Raw genomic sequence first — 15,257 nt, 5'->3', positions numbered from 1 at the left:
ATGTTAATTTCGCATTAGTTTATATAATTTTTGAAGATAATGTCACATGTAGCGTATGTACGACTTTCTATCAGGAAGTTGTAGGTTTGAACCCGCAGTGGGCGTTACTTAGATTACTCCTGTGCGGAATGCCATTTGATATTTACTACTCAAAAATCACGTTTGTTGTATGGGAGCCCCACTTAAATCTTTATTTTATTCTGTTTTTAGTATTTCTTGTTACTTATAATAGCGTCAACAGAAATACATCATTTGTGAAAATTTGAACTGTCTAGCTATCACGGTTCCTGAGATACAGCCTGGTGACAGACGGACGGACGGACGGATGTCGATGGACAGACGGACGGACAGCAGAGTCTTAGTAATAGGGTCCCGTTTTACCCTTTGGGTACGGAACCCTAAAAATGCTGGTCTCTTCGAAAACTGACTAAATTAAATTAAAGGATATGAAAACAATGCATTTTATTAATTTCAGACATCATGTTTCATAATAACATTTATTGCTTAAGACCTACACAATCGATATCTAAATAGAAATAGTCTTAGTTTTATTTTTCAAAACGTTCGGGGTTCGATTCCCGAGCTGAGTACACATTTTTTTTAATGTATGAATGCAGTTTTTCGTGTTACTAAAATCGATGACATGATTCCTAAGAAGAGATCGGTGTATATCGTATAGTATCAGATTTTCCCATACTGGCCGATCTAAATGGGCCACCCTGTATAGTATATTTTACTACAATAAGTGGGCTAAATAAATATATTAACATAGGTATATAATATGATCAACGGTTTGGAAGAACAGCTGCATATGACAGTTAAAATAAAAAAACCGATCATTCTAGTAGAACCTACTTATTAATTGTATAAGTTTGACACTTAACGATAAAATACTTCTTTAAGAAAGGAGGTGTCAATTCGTAGTGCTACAGTATTTATTTTAAAGTTAAACAGATAAAATGTTGATGCTCAGTTACCATTGAAATAACAACTGCTTAGCAACTGGTGGCACCCTGGTTGCTGACGTACGTGATTGGCAGTGCGTGTAGGTATTAATGACAGCAGCTTGAATTTGATTGCTTAGTTACCACTGACTTTTTAACCGTTATTGTCATTGTGATTAAATAAGGGTGTATGTGTTAAAGAAAAACTCAGAAGTTAAGGTATTTGTGACGAACTGAAAGCCTACGTGAAAATGACATCTTAGATGTCCTTATTTTTGTGACGATTGAACTGTATATGTTTTCTTGGACACCTTGCCCGCTCAGGTATATCTGCTGCTGACTGGACTAGGCATCTCAAAAATGTGAAAAATTCAAATTAAGAATTCCGTTCTTGACTGTCGTTGTGTTTTTTTTTCCACAATAGGACACATAGAGTTAGTAAGGCGTATAGAGATAATAAAGTCATTTAATATTTATGAACAGCTTTGGCCTCATGTATAGATTTTATAGAGAGTATCTGATTCGTCGAAACAATATACACAATATTCCTTTTCATTAAGTACCATTACATTTCTGTATTAATTGTATAATTATAATATCTATTAATTATATTCAGTACTTATGTATATTTTTGAACGGATCGGTGAGCAACAAGATTCAGGGCTATAACCGCGAAAATAGAAGTTCGCAAATTGCGAGCATTTTTCTCTGTCACTCTAATTACGCCTTCATTGGAGTAAAAGAGAAAGATCCCCGCAAATTGCGAATTTCGGTTTTCGCGGTAGCCCCTCAGTCCTGTTACGAAAAAATAATTTTGGAAGACATTAATAGTTTATGACAGTTAAATATCACAGTTTTTAGAAACAAAGGTAAAATTGACGAAATATTTAAAGTAAGCCGATCTTGTTTCTTAGCAGTTCTAAATAATATTAAAGTCTATATATATGGCATAGAACTAGAAACAAAATCAAATAAAAAATAATAATGAGTTCTAAATTCAAATTGAAGGAGTATACATTTAAGGTATTATAGGCCAAGCGCGCACCACGATATTAATTTTTGCGACACGATTTTAGAATCGCACTGAAATATATCGCAGAAAATTCACTGCGCGCACTGCGATAAAAAAGTCGACGATTTGTTCATTCTCAACATGGATTTCGTACCAGTCGCTTGTCATGAAACGTGTCTTTAATATGCGATTGCTGTATGACTTTGAGCATTTACAACACAAAGGTGATCCCCGTCTATTTCCATAATTAAATGGTCAACATCTAGCGTCTCATTTTGAGATGATGTTGGGGTTTGGAGAGCGAAATGCCGACTGAGGTCCGGCCGGGGTGCGATTTTATTATCATAGTGCGCGCGGGGCCATACAACTCCGCATGCTGCAATTCACTTTGCGACAATCGCGTCGCGAACAATCGCGGAAAAATGTGACAAATCACAATTTTAAAATCGCTGCGATTTTTTTGTCGCATATGCGCGCACTAACATATAAACACATACGTTGCATTTTTGCGACAAAATTATCGCAGGACAAAAAATCGTGGTGCGCGCTTGGCCTTACTCTAAATTATTATAATACATCAAGCATTCGCGAGATGCTCGACTTCGGTATTCAAACACAAAGCAATAGTACAAGAATCTAACTAAATGCAAAGGCCGAAGGAGCGATTCGAAGATCCGAAGCGTCCGACAGACGCGCGCCTCCCGTAACTTTTCCAAGTATTTTTAAGTATAAGTGTCTAAGTCGCAAGATCCAAAGGCTGAAGTCGCATTGGGCCGAAAGCCCGAAGCATCCAGGAGGTCAGTTCTAAACACAGGTAATTAATACAAGTGTCTAAATGCGAAGGCTGGAGGCCGAGCTCCGCGTAGGGCCGAAGGCCTGAAGCCTGCAAGATGTCAGTGGTTATACACAGAACTGACAGCCTGGACGCTTCGGGCCTTCGGCCCTACGCGGAGCTCGGCCTTCGGCCTTCGCATTTAGACACTTGTACTATTGTTCTGTATTAAAGCACTGACATCCTGGACGCTTCGGGCCTTCGGGCTACGCGGAGGTCGGCCTTTGGCCTTCACATTTAGACACTTGTACTATTGCTCTGTGCTAAAGCGATGACATTTTGCTAAAGCTCGGCCTTCGGCCTTCGCACTTAGACACTTTGTACTATTGTTCTGTGTGTGTAGTTGAATACGGTATCCTAAAAACAGGCAAACAACCTCAGTAAAATGTAATGATGCGAGCGGTACGGCTACCATCAGTTTGGCATTGACATAAACGCTACCGTGGGCGTGAACGTAATTTACTTTCTATGCATCTCGCTCGTACTGATATATTAGTGCGAAAGAGATATACCTATAGGAAGTAAATTACGTTCACGATATCGTTTATGTCAATGCCAAACTGATGGTAGCCGTACGGAACACTAAATGCCTCGAGCTATCTCGGACTTGGCCAAATTATTTTATTTAGAAATAAAAAGTGAATAACAATTTTCAAATTGTTTTGATTTGATAGCTCAGCTTCGTCAGGCGTAGCTCACTCCGCGATTTCGTCGCTTTGCAACAGGTAGCTACAAGTACATACGTCCGTCCCACACTAAATTTTGGTGGCTATCCATAAGCCGCGCGTGGCGCTGTCGCCACCTAGCGGTCATATCTGTCCTAATCGTAACAGACGCGTTTTGTTAGAGAGTGAATCTTGTAGCTACCTGTTGCAAAGCGACGTAATGGCGGAGTGAGCTACGTCTGATATAACTTCCATTTGACACCAACTTATTTTTATTCTGGCTTGTGTACTAACCGGTGAAATCATCCCTCTGTTCTGGTTCTAAATCAGCTCGAAGAAGGTTAGCAAACTCCGTAGAGTTTAAGCTAATCGTAGGCGGGTCGGCCTGCGGCATCATAGGGCTGACGGTGCAGTGCAGTTGCAAAGGGTTTTGGCTTTGATCTTGGTCACACGCCATCCCCATTAGTGCGTCGCCCAAGTCAGCGGTGGTTTGGGTTTCCATCATTACGGGAACCTTAAACAAATTAGGGTAGTTTTAGGCGTCATTATGTTTCTTTAACGGGAATAAAGCCGCTATTTCTTACTATGTCAAAGAATGATAAAGTTCAATTCAACATACTATAGTGGTGAATGATAAATTGATAAAAACTCAAAAGAAAATTTAATTTGTTTCTAAGCTTAGTAGCATGGTATAATAATATGCTCCGCCTGGTACTCTCTTCGTTTTTTCGTGGTCACGTGACTGACACAAGCCTACGTCATCATGCGACAGCGCTATATGATAATATACGATAGCGCTATATATAGCCGTTCGCGCGGAGCGTTGCGCGCACTCGACGGGGTGATAATGCTCCCACACGCAGAGCACTTCTGCTGCTGAACAATCTGTACACGCAGGCACAGGGCGGACACGCCATACATCGAAAATCATTTGCGTTTATATGTGTGCACGGCACGTCTGTACACTCGTCATTGTGTGAGTAAGTGGCTTAGGGCTGACTCGTGCGGCGCGCGGCGGGGAAGGCGAAGCCGAGGTTTGCCGAGGCCGGCCGAAGGACACGACGAGCGGCCCGCTGCGTTGCATAATTCGACCGAAATACGTAAAAAAATAAAATATAGGTTTATGTTTTATTTCGCTCCAATTGTTGAATTGGCTTTGTCAGTTTATAGTCCTGCACGTACTTGGACTTTCAACACGCTATTATTAAATGTACCTTATTGTTGATGCCTATTGATTATTTTATACACCGTGTTTTTATTGAATTCCGTTAACTTCGGGGTGTGGTTAAGTACGTTTAAGATAACTAAATGGCATAGTTAATTTTGGAAAAAAAAAATTTTTTTGTTTTTTTTTTTTACAAAAAAATAACTTTAAAATGAAATTAAATGTAGCATATAGCGTTGTTGTAACACGGCCATTACATTTAACTCAACCAAACAATTGAAACTTATGACATATCAATGTCATTTCGTACATTGATCGACCGAGATTGTACTTAAGTTTAGTAGCAAATGTATGAACTCATTCTTAACACTAATCAACATGTAAACCGGCCCTAAGACAAGTGTACACGCTTGTAGAGGCTTAATAAGAAAAAAATAAATTATTGATTATCTCCGAAATGGAGTTAATTAGAATATCGGTGTCTTCGAGACAGTTACTTGATTTAAGCTCAGGAATGCACCCTTGAAATTAACGGAAATCAAAAAAAACACGGTGTATAACATACATAATTAATTCTTAAATTCTTAAAATTAAATTAAAAATCAAACGCGAATGTCCCGCGACCAACAAGTTCTTTTTTGTGAAAAGAGTGTTAAACTAAAAATAAAACATTTACGAGGAATATCTGTGTAGAAGGTCTAGTTACCTTAGGTACTTTAAATATTAAATGTTGGCTTAACATTCACAAATTCAACGAACGGGTTTTAATTCATACGATATTATTATTTTTACGCAAAAGTATAGCCTTATTTACTGATACATATTTCGTCTCTTTGGAAAACTATATTATTATTCATTTCTACAATAAGTAGGTGCCCGTACATCGCACAATACACTGGCATTTTGAACGTTGCGTCATCGCGTCGCGGCGTCGCTAGCCGAACTGAGCGTATGTCAGGAGTCCGTCAGAACTCAGTCGCGGGGCGAGGTAATCCGAGTCGGGGCGGGGCAGTGCGTGGCCGTTCTGTATGATAATACTATTACTTATTCTGTGACGCAGGTTGCTGATGCAAATATATTCCATGATAGTATGGGTGTTTTCGTGAAACGTGTTAAGCTGTATCTTGGCAATTGCAGAGCAATATAGGTAGGCAATTAATTTAATTAATTTAAACTTGATATGTTTTATATATTATTATGGTGACCTGGTATTATATTTGACTTATATAAATAAAATTAATAATTTTTAGAAAATTAGGTTAATCTAAGTATAATGAATTATTTATAATGTAATTTAATAATATGGCTGTATATATTTTTAGAAATAAGATTATAGTTTGACATGCATGTATTAATATAATGTAATTTAATTTTATGAAGTAATACGAGGGTTGCACTGAAAATGTCGGGAATAGAGAATACTGTCGCATCTAGACAGTCAATCTTTATTTTAATGCATACTTAATCTCAAACTGACCACGCATATAAATTTTCTTTTGAAAGTAATCATTCTGTAATGCACACGGCTCATAATCCCAAAGTCCTTTTTGTATGGCGATTTTGGAGCCTTAGTGGTTTTGTATGAAATTCGTGGAGTAGCCAACGGAATTGAAGTTTTTTTTACATATATATATATATATAATATTTTTTTACTGTTGTCATATGAATATTTAGGAATGTCGAAATCTGCCGATATGCAACTTTTTTGGCAGTCTTTTTAATTAACAGCACAAATGCGATTTTAATTTTTGACGTCGCTTTGGAATGACATGCTTCTTTAAGATCATCTATGGGATAAAATGAAAGTGACTTTCATATTTAATTTTAACCGCAAACGAGCGTACGATGAACTCTAGTTCATAAAAAAATAACAGAAGCCCATTGTAACTTTTATTTGTTCGCTGAGGGCATATTGAAAACCGTTTAAAAATTTGATCGGAAAAATCACTTTGCCAAAAATTCAAATAATGTTCGACATACAATTTTCAAATTGCCAGTAATTCTTAAATACAAATGACAACCAAATGAAATATACCTTAAAAGTTTTATAAAGAGTTACATTTTTATAAATTATATGCCTCTTTCTATTATGTTATTTCTAAGTGTCCCATTCCCGAATATTTCAGTGCGACCCTCGTATTGTATCTAGTATGTAAGTGCTTTGGTTTAGAACTGTAAACTTGCATATTTGGAAATAAATAATAAATAGCGGCCATGTTATTGTGACCTAGGCTTGTGTCACTCTGGGAAGAGAAGACCATGTTTTATTAGACTATGCTTAGTAGCATCATTCGCAGACGTTCCTGCTTAATACTGCTAAAAATAAATATTTAATAAAATAATTTGGTTTGTTCCCTAAGTCTTATAGTGGTAAATATCCCTATTTATTTTACCAGAATATAGCTCAGTGGTTCTTAACCTTTTCAGTCCGGTCACCCCTATGACTAACTAGGGAACCTGATTTTACCCCTCCTCCCAATGGTAATAAAAAATAAAACGTGTACGTTTGTTGTATTGTTATATTAGGTTAGCTTATTACCCCCGTAAAATACCAGTTTTACCCCCACGGGGGTAATTACCCCCAGGTTAAGAACCACTGTTATAGTTACTACATTAAAACTAAGAATTTTTATAAAATGACTGTGCAACTATCTAACTAAATACAAAGACTTAAGTCGGTTAAAAAGGTCTTAGTAAGAAGTGAAAGTGTTTATGTGTATTTAGTAGTGAAGTGATTAAATATTTATGATTACTTACGGCATTAGGCATCATAAGGTGATAGGTAAAATCGTTTTCTGGAGTTGATTTTTGTGGTTGTTGCTAAAAATAAAGTTGAAACAAAATAATTAAATAGAAGTATAGAGCAAAGAAATTGAACAAAAGAAGCAAAGAGAAATATAAATTAAACAAATGTAATCATAACGTGTTTGGTTCCTACTTACATTTAACTCCATAACGGTGGCCGGTAAACCAATACTTTTTATTGATCCTATAACAAAGTAAAAAAAAAACGATTATATTTACGTATAACGTGGGGTGTAATCTCTATATGTGGCGTTTTCAACCAAAAGGTACCACATTGTCGGTTGTCGATAAGGTTGATTTCAAATTGAAGCTATATAGAAATAGCGCCTTATCGATAATAGGATGCTTTTGGTTGAAAATGGCACATATATCGATTTTGATAGGACACCATTGCGTTATGGGTTTTCTTTATATTGAGTGAAAAAAGAAAGTAATTTATGGTATGAATAGTAACTAAAGTTAGCCAACATCTACGCCATTTTCAACAACATTTTCGCTTCATCAAAGGAAGGAGTTTACACTATACTTTCCTATGGATAAAAACTAGAGTAGGTCTAGTTTACCCTCAGGGTTGGAAGGTCAGATGGCAGTCGCTTTCGTAAAAACTAGTGCCTACGCCAATTCTCGGGATTAGTTGCCAAGCGGACTTCAGGCTCCCATGAGCCGTGAACCGCGACAACGCGAGGAAGATGACGATAAAAGTGATAAACTCACAGAAAACCGCCTATAGAAGCCTAACATTGGCCATTTTGTTCGCGACGCAAATCACCAAACTGTGAGGTGCGGGAGGGGTGCTCGCGGCGTTGCGATTGGTCGTTCCAAACATGGCGCGCTGACACGTGTAAGCGTAGGGATGGGACATGTTCATTACAGGTAGTGGGTACTAGTGGGTAGGTGGCGTGGTCTGTGGATAAACTAGAGTAGGTAGCCCGGTAGGTCGGCCCAGATACCGCTGGGGAGACAGTGTGGAAGCAGATCTGCATCAGCTTCAAGCCGATAATTGGCAGGAAACGGCGCAGGATCGGGAAAAGTGGCGTGCTCTCGTTTCGTAGCCCAAGACCCTCTTTGGATCGCTGAGCCATATTAGTTAGAGTAGGTGACGTTACCTAAAGACCCAGAGCTGCTAAAGGAACCGTAAGGCGAGACCCTCTTTGGATCGCTGAGCCATATTAGTTAGTTAGTTAGTTAGAGTAGGTGACGTTACCTAAAGACCCAGAGCTGCTAAAGGAACCGTAAGGCGAGACCATCTTTGGATCGCTGAGCCATATTAGTTAGAGTAGGTGACGTTACCTAAAGACCCAGAGCTGCTAAAGGAACCGTAAGGCGAGACCCTCTTTGGATCGCTGAGCCATATTAGTTAGTTAGTTAGTTAGAGTAGGTGACGTTACCTAAAGACCCAGAGCTGCTAAAGGAACCGTAAGGCGAGACCCTCTTTGGATCGCTGAGCCATATTAGTTAGTTAGTTAGAGTAGGTGACGTTACCTAAAGACCCAGAGCTGCTAAAGGAACCGTAAGGCGAGACCCTCTTTGGATCGCTGAGCCATATTAGTTAGTTAGTTAGAGTAGGTGACGTTACCTAAAGACCCAGAGCTGCTAAAGGAACCGTAAGGCGACTGCGTGTTGGCCTTCCTCTTCTTGGTCTTGTTGGTGAGCGGGTCTGCCCGATACGTGAACTCCTTAGGGTCGCTGCAGCGGCCGTCGGAAGGCCTCACTAGCTCCACTGACACTTTCACGTCGGACGTTATCTGCTGGTCCTTGTACGCTGGTGTCCTGAACACAAAACATTTCGTAAGCGGTCTTCGGTAAAAAGGCGCGAAATCCAACATTTTGCATGGGAGATCAATCTTTCGCGCTAGAAATATTCAGACTTGCCGCCTTTTTACTGTGATATTTGAGAAAATATACTCAGATTAATTAACAAGCACTTTATTATTTAATTTAGTTTTTACATACAGTCGGCCATTAATTTCTATACGTATGCACGCACGAAGAGCGAGACAACGCCGTGCGATAGAGACCGCATATTAGATTGCGTTCATTATGGATGCGTTCTCACACTCTCCCCGCCTTTAATATTTAAGTAATTGTACAGCTTAAACCAAACATATTAAATATGATACAGAAATGCAACTTATTCTACACATCACACTAACAAACCTGGCTTGTCAGAGTATAAAGTTCCTGTAGGTAACTGTGTGTCTTTTGGGTTTCTCTCTCTCTTGACGTTTTCGTAAATGCTCATACATCCGTTACAAAAGAGGTTGAATAGTACACATTAACCTATGCTAGGAAATAAAACGTACAGACTTTTTTATCAACGTTTGGTCATATTTATGTAGTTAATACTCCAGCTATTTTTACACAGTCATTAAACTGTAATTTTTGTTTGAACTATGTTGCCTAGATGATAAGGATGAGTTTTAAGCTTTAAGTCCAACTGGCACTTACCTGAACACGATAGCGTATTGGTGGTGAACGTCGCTCTGAAGAAAGTGCGCTTTGGCCGACCAAATCTCTTCATTATTTTCGTTTCTCTCCACAAAGCGGATCTCAATGTTTTCTGAGAACAAAATCAATAAGTTTAATAACAAAGCTTCAGTAAGACACATCGAGATTGCTTGACATGTTTCACTCCATATGAATATACTAGAGTAGCGACTAGAGCTCGCGGTCTAGTCCGGGTTTCGGGTACCCGTTGCCGTAGGCTTACCAGATACAAATTTAGAATTTCCTGACAAAATTCCTGATTTCCGAATATTTTTCCTGACATTCATAGCCATTCCCACTGGCTTGCCTGTGTTTGGACGTTTGAGCAGAGTTGTAAAGGAAATATGTAAGCCAAATTAGCCCCGGCTTGCCTATGGACATGTTTGACGCGCCGCCACTGCTATCTATTCAAAAAATTCCTGACATTTTCGTGTTCCGTCCCCATTCCTGACAAAAGGCCCAAATTCCTGTCATCCGGTAACCCTACGTTGCCGGGGCCCCGACCTGGTGCTACACAATCGTGTAAACAGGCCTTTATGCTGCCAGGTGAAAGCGAATTACCGATATTTAAAAATGGTCATAGTCAGCAAGTAACGTTTCAATGTATATCGATCGTTTTTCTATAAAGAATCAAAATGTAATGCCTACTCTTTACATAGTACCTGTAGGTATACAAGCCAAGTGTGATTTGCTATTTGACTAATTAATATTAATCTTCAGATTAAGTAATTATATTCTAAAATATCTGCATTATTAATGAGAGATTAAATTATGAAATTGACAAATATTTTAAGGATTAAAGCTGGCATCAAATCAATCATTAACTAAATATTTTGATACCAATGAAATCAAATTAAAATAATAACATTAAATAGTTATTATTAGTTTTACAATGGGGCAAAGTTGTTGTTTATTGTTTAACTACTCGTGCTAATATTGATACCCGAGCAAGTGAAAGATTCCAAAAGGTTTGAAAAGAGGTTCGGAAATGGAATATTGATCGTTGCCAGGGTTTCAAGGCACGAAAGTTAACGAAACTCAGAAACTGCTACCGAGGGAAACACAAAGTCATCACTAAAAAGTCTATTCCACCAGCCAACATGAGGAAACAACTCAAAATTGGCTCTTATTACTTTACCACCCTTGTGGATAAAGTGCAACTTTTACATCAGTTTTTGACGAATAAAGAAAACCTTTACGAGCTGGTGTGGTGAAAAATACTTTGCTAAGCTTAAAATATTGGTTTATGGCAGTGCAATTAAATTACCGATCGCATTTGTGTGAAGTCTGAGTGGCAATAAAAGTCTTAAAACGTTTCGCAATAATGTATAGTTTTTGTGACATCTGGCCACTGCACGTGTCATCTTATGAATGGGTATACCAAATAAAAACTTTAAAGTTATAATAATAAAAATAACTACCATTCATTATCAGTTACTATTACCCTAATAGTTGCGTAGTTTTAAAAAGTGAACACTTATTTGTTTCTTATAAAAAGGGTTATAAAAAATGTGCACTTTGAAAGGTCCATGAAACGACGGTCATGAGGTTTACCCAAAATGAGACTTAAAGACGTTCGTGAAATGTTTTAACAATAAAATTAAAAAAGGGCACAACTTTAAAAAGTATTCGTTTCTTTCATAAATGAGTAAAGCGTAATAAATAACGTTCACTTACTCTTGTTGACTTTCTCCACTAGAATGTAGACGTCCTCGCCGCCTTTGGGTCGGCCGTAGAACTTGCTTATACGGCATATCTTCAGGTCGTTGGTTGCTGCGCTCTCTGGAAATAAATTAACAACACAATATTAACAAGACTTACATATTACAATGGTGGTAAACAAACACACTGCCCGCCTGGTGGAAAGCGGTTTTTAAAGGCCAGAGCACACGGGCGGCGTGTGCGTAGACTTGCACGTGCGCTAAATTGTTTGAGCCGTACCGCACACGTCACGCCAGCGGTGTGCCGTCTCTTAGAAGGATCTGTATAATACAACGCGCACGTGCACACGCATCCGGTGTGCACAGGCCGTAAAGCGGGCCCTTAAAAACATAAGTACCTACCCATTACCTGTAATCTCTTAGGAAAACCTCGATTAAACACATTTACCATACACCTTGACAATATTACTTATCCGCCTTTTACGTAGTCAGAAAAAGAGATAATAGCAAAACCTGATAGATTATTAAAAAAAAACAATAGGATAGTAACTTTTTACGGGTCAATTTCGCCCATAAGAATTTAAAATTTTAAACCACAGGAGGTGTATACGTTTTCAGGATATTCAACATACCTACATTTACAGGATTCCAAGCCACATAATTCGGTGTACAAGTTAGCATTTCTATAATGGAAGCACTTCTGGTTGCCAAAATTATATAGGTACCTACCTAACCAATTTGCCATAGTCGCTAAAGTTGACCATTTCTAACTCTTATTACAAGGAGATAAGGTCCACCATCGGTTATTCAAATATGATACAGTTAATACTAAAATTATCAAGCGTTCATTGTTGTTGTAACAAACTGTTTGCACGGAAGGCGGCTTCCAATTACGTTACGTTACGTTCCAGTAGAGTAACAGAAACAAGCCATACGAAAAAAAAAAAAATTACGTTATATTATATACTATGCCTAATATGTACCCTGCTTAGGCGTTTGTTTATGCCTTTATAAGGCAGAGGGAATATATTTCCCACCTAATTTTGAACTTTAACTTAAAGTGATAGGGTTCATATTTGCATAATTCCTGACACCCTTATGCCTTATAAAGGGTTATGGTGTTCGCATATTATTAGAACATCACTTTTGCAGATGAAACAGCGTTATTGGAGAAATAAAAACTTTCACAAGGCCGTCATCTCTCTCTCTCTCTCTCTCTCTCTCTCTCTCTCTCTCTCTCTCTCTCTCTCTCTCTCTCTCTCTCTCTCCTCAGCATTATTATTCCCATCTGATTGCCGTCATTTCTAATAACTAAATATACAGTCCATAACAAACATCAGTGCAAAATACTGCATATGCCAATCGACTTCAGAGTTTCTCGTCTGCTTCGTCGTATTAAATATAACAATTATATTATTGCAGCTGACAGAATACAGATTACTGTGAATAAGTATCGAGACGTTTACATTACTGAACCATATATCAGTTAAACATAATAATCTGAAGTGAATCATTCGACCTTCGGATATCAACAAAGCGGCAACAATTATACATGCTTAGCTATTTTTGCCACTTCAGCGCAGATTATGGACGATTCTGGTCTAACGGTCGTATTCGGGCTTACTTTTTGAATGTAAATAATAATAGACAGAAGGTTCAATTTTAACCTTTGAAATATTGGTATTAGAAGTATGTATTAGAACAAAGAATTGAATTCTAAAATGAGTTTTCGTTTAAAATCGAACAAAACAAAAGAAAGCAACTCTATTCCATTAAAAAATGATTTAAATTTCATTCAGGGCCGAATCATGCTGTCCCTTTCTATCCCTTGTCTATTTAGGGTTATCAAAATTCAGTCATTATTTTATCTGTGGTCGTGCACGCAAAGGGACGACAAGTTGTGTCAACCCTAATAATTGCTCGGAGCAACGCTCAGCCGATCAGAGCCGAGTATGCCCGAAAGGAGAAGTGTCGGCCTATTGCTGCAGGTTTAATAAAACCTTGTGAAAATAAATGTTTTTAATGAATGTGGAATCATAACATTGTCGATTAGAAGAAACAAATTAAATATTACATAAATATTAATCTGAATAATTTAGATGTACCTACCTGCTCAGCTTAAACTTTTATTCTTACAAAAAAACTAGATCTAAGCATAAATGTGATGTCCCACGGGTAAAGGTACCTTATGGCGGTTGGCGCTTACGCTATTATTAACGCCGTTACAATGCTATTGCGGTGCTTTGCGACGTAAGCGCCAACCGCCATAAGGTACCCTTTCCCGTGGAACGTCACAAATAATAAAAACTCACTCATGTTATGTATAGGCTCGGAGAACACCGGAGCGCAGATCTCCAGGTCGGTGTCGATGTCGTGGGCGCTAAACCTCAGCCTCACGATGTTCAAGTTGATACCTTTAGCCTCCGTCTCGCAGTAACTCATGAGCTAGAAAAAAAAAACTCACCCTTGACTCTGGCGCGCTTGTTACGTGCCCTAAAATAGAACACCCCGATTCCCTGCATAACTTTTTAATTTCACTTTTTAAATTTGGATTATTATGGCCAGCGCGAACGCGGCGCTCAAAGTTTGTAACTTTTTAAATTTCGGGACGTATTCGGCCAGTCCGACCGCCGCGCGTCAATGTTTATAACGAACTGAGGGAAGGTTGTGGTTATGGTTCCCACTGGCTCTATTATGATATAGACGGTCAAGCAAATCTTGTCAGTAGAAAAAGGCGCGAAATTCAAATTTTCTATGAGATGATATCCCTTCGCGCCTACATTTTATTGATAAATGATTTAATGATTTCAAATTTGCCGCCTTTTTCTACTGACAAGATCTGCTTGACCAAGTATAAATCCGTAGGCATCAAGGCCAAGGCACAGGAAGTTAAGGTGCCTAAAGTATAAATTAACTGACGCATTCATAATAAAAAAAAAAAAGGCAAATGAGATATAAATATTAATTGTTTAAAATTATGTTTTTTGTTTATATATATTTTTTATGAAAACCTTATCTCATTCGTTACAAAAATCAATTGATTTTCATTAGATGGGCATTTTATCGTGTGCGTGTGTGTGTGTTATAGATATTTTATTACACATTCGCCAAACTTTTACACAATATATTGCCATATCACGTGTTGTCTATTTGCCTCTAGCTTATTTTGCATTCAATCCTGATAATTTGTATGGTATTAGGTGTTGTGTTATGTATTAAGTACTTTCTTAGTAATAATTTGCCTGCAACATTATATCATCATACCAAGAGCTTAGCTTTTTAAGTTATACATAATTGTAAATGAAAGCAAATTTTACCATAAATATTGTATATTCGTAGGTATTCATATACGGGTTAAAATGACCTAACCTTTTAATGAACTTTATAATTAAGAATACAAAAATCACAACAAAAATAAATAACGTAAACATAACCCAGCACGCAACAGAAAAAAATATCTACGTCAAACGGTCTCTGAGAAAAACGCATTTAACTGATTAGCAAGACCGAAGTGATCCCATAAGTGTTCCGTGAACAAAGTTTTGTACGGAACACTAAAAACTTATCTAAACCTCTTCAGTAGGTATGCTGAAGAGGATGAGCGATAACTATAACTCTTGGCGACAAAAGTGAGCTATTAATTATTATTTGAAGGGAGAACAAACGAGGCATTTGTGTATGCTTCA

At 37.9% G+C, this 15,257-nt stretch overlaps 1 protein-coding gene across 2 annotated transcripts in view; it reads right to left on the bottom strand.

The window, feature by feature from the left end:
• Positions 1-15,257, bottom strand: part of LOC134664459 (uncharacterized) — a 37,475-nt gene that overhangs the window by 12,799 nt on the left and 9,419 nt on the right. For both annotated transcript variants that reach the window (XM_063521120.1, XM_063521121.1), the window contains exons 5-11: positions 13,884-14,016; positions 11,588-11,692; positions 9,872-9,983; positions 9,000-9,193; positions 7,561-7,607; positions 7,376-7,438; positions 3,748-3,967 (exon numbers count right to left, since the gene is read on the bottom strand). In XM_063521120.1, the coding sequence (XP_063377190.1) occupies positions 3,748-3,967; positions 7,376-7,438; positions 7,561-7,607; positions 9,000-9,193; positions 9,872-9,983; positions 11,588-11,692; positions 13,884-14,016 (874 nt within the window). The remainder of the gene's footprint in view (positions 1-3,747; positions 3,968-7,375; positions 7,439-7,560; positions 7,608-8,999; positions 9,194-9,871; positions 9,984-11,587; positions 11,693-13,883; positions 14,017-15,257) is intronic.

The sequence above is a fragment of the Cydia fagiglandana genome, chromosome 5 (assembly GCF_963556715.1).
Source record: "Cydia fagiglandana chromosome 5, ilCydFagi1.1, whole genome shotgun sequence".
Classification (NCBI taxonomy): Eukaryota; Metazoa; Arthropoda; class Insecta; order Lepidoptera; family Tortricidae; genus Cydia; species Cydia fagiglandana.
This window is presented reverse-complemented; position numbering and strand designations above follow the sequence as displayed.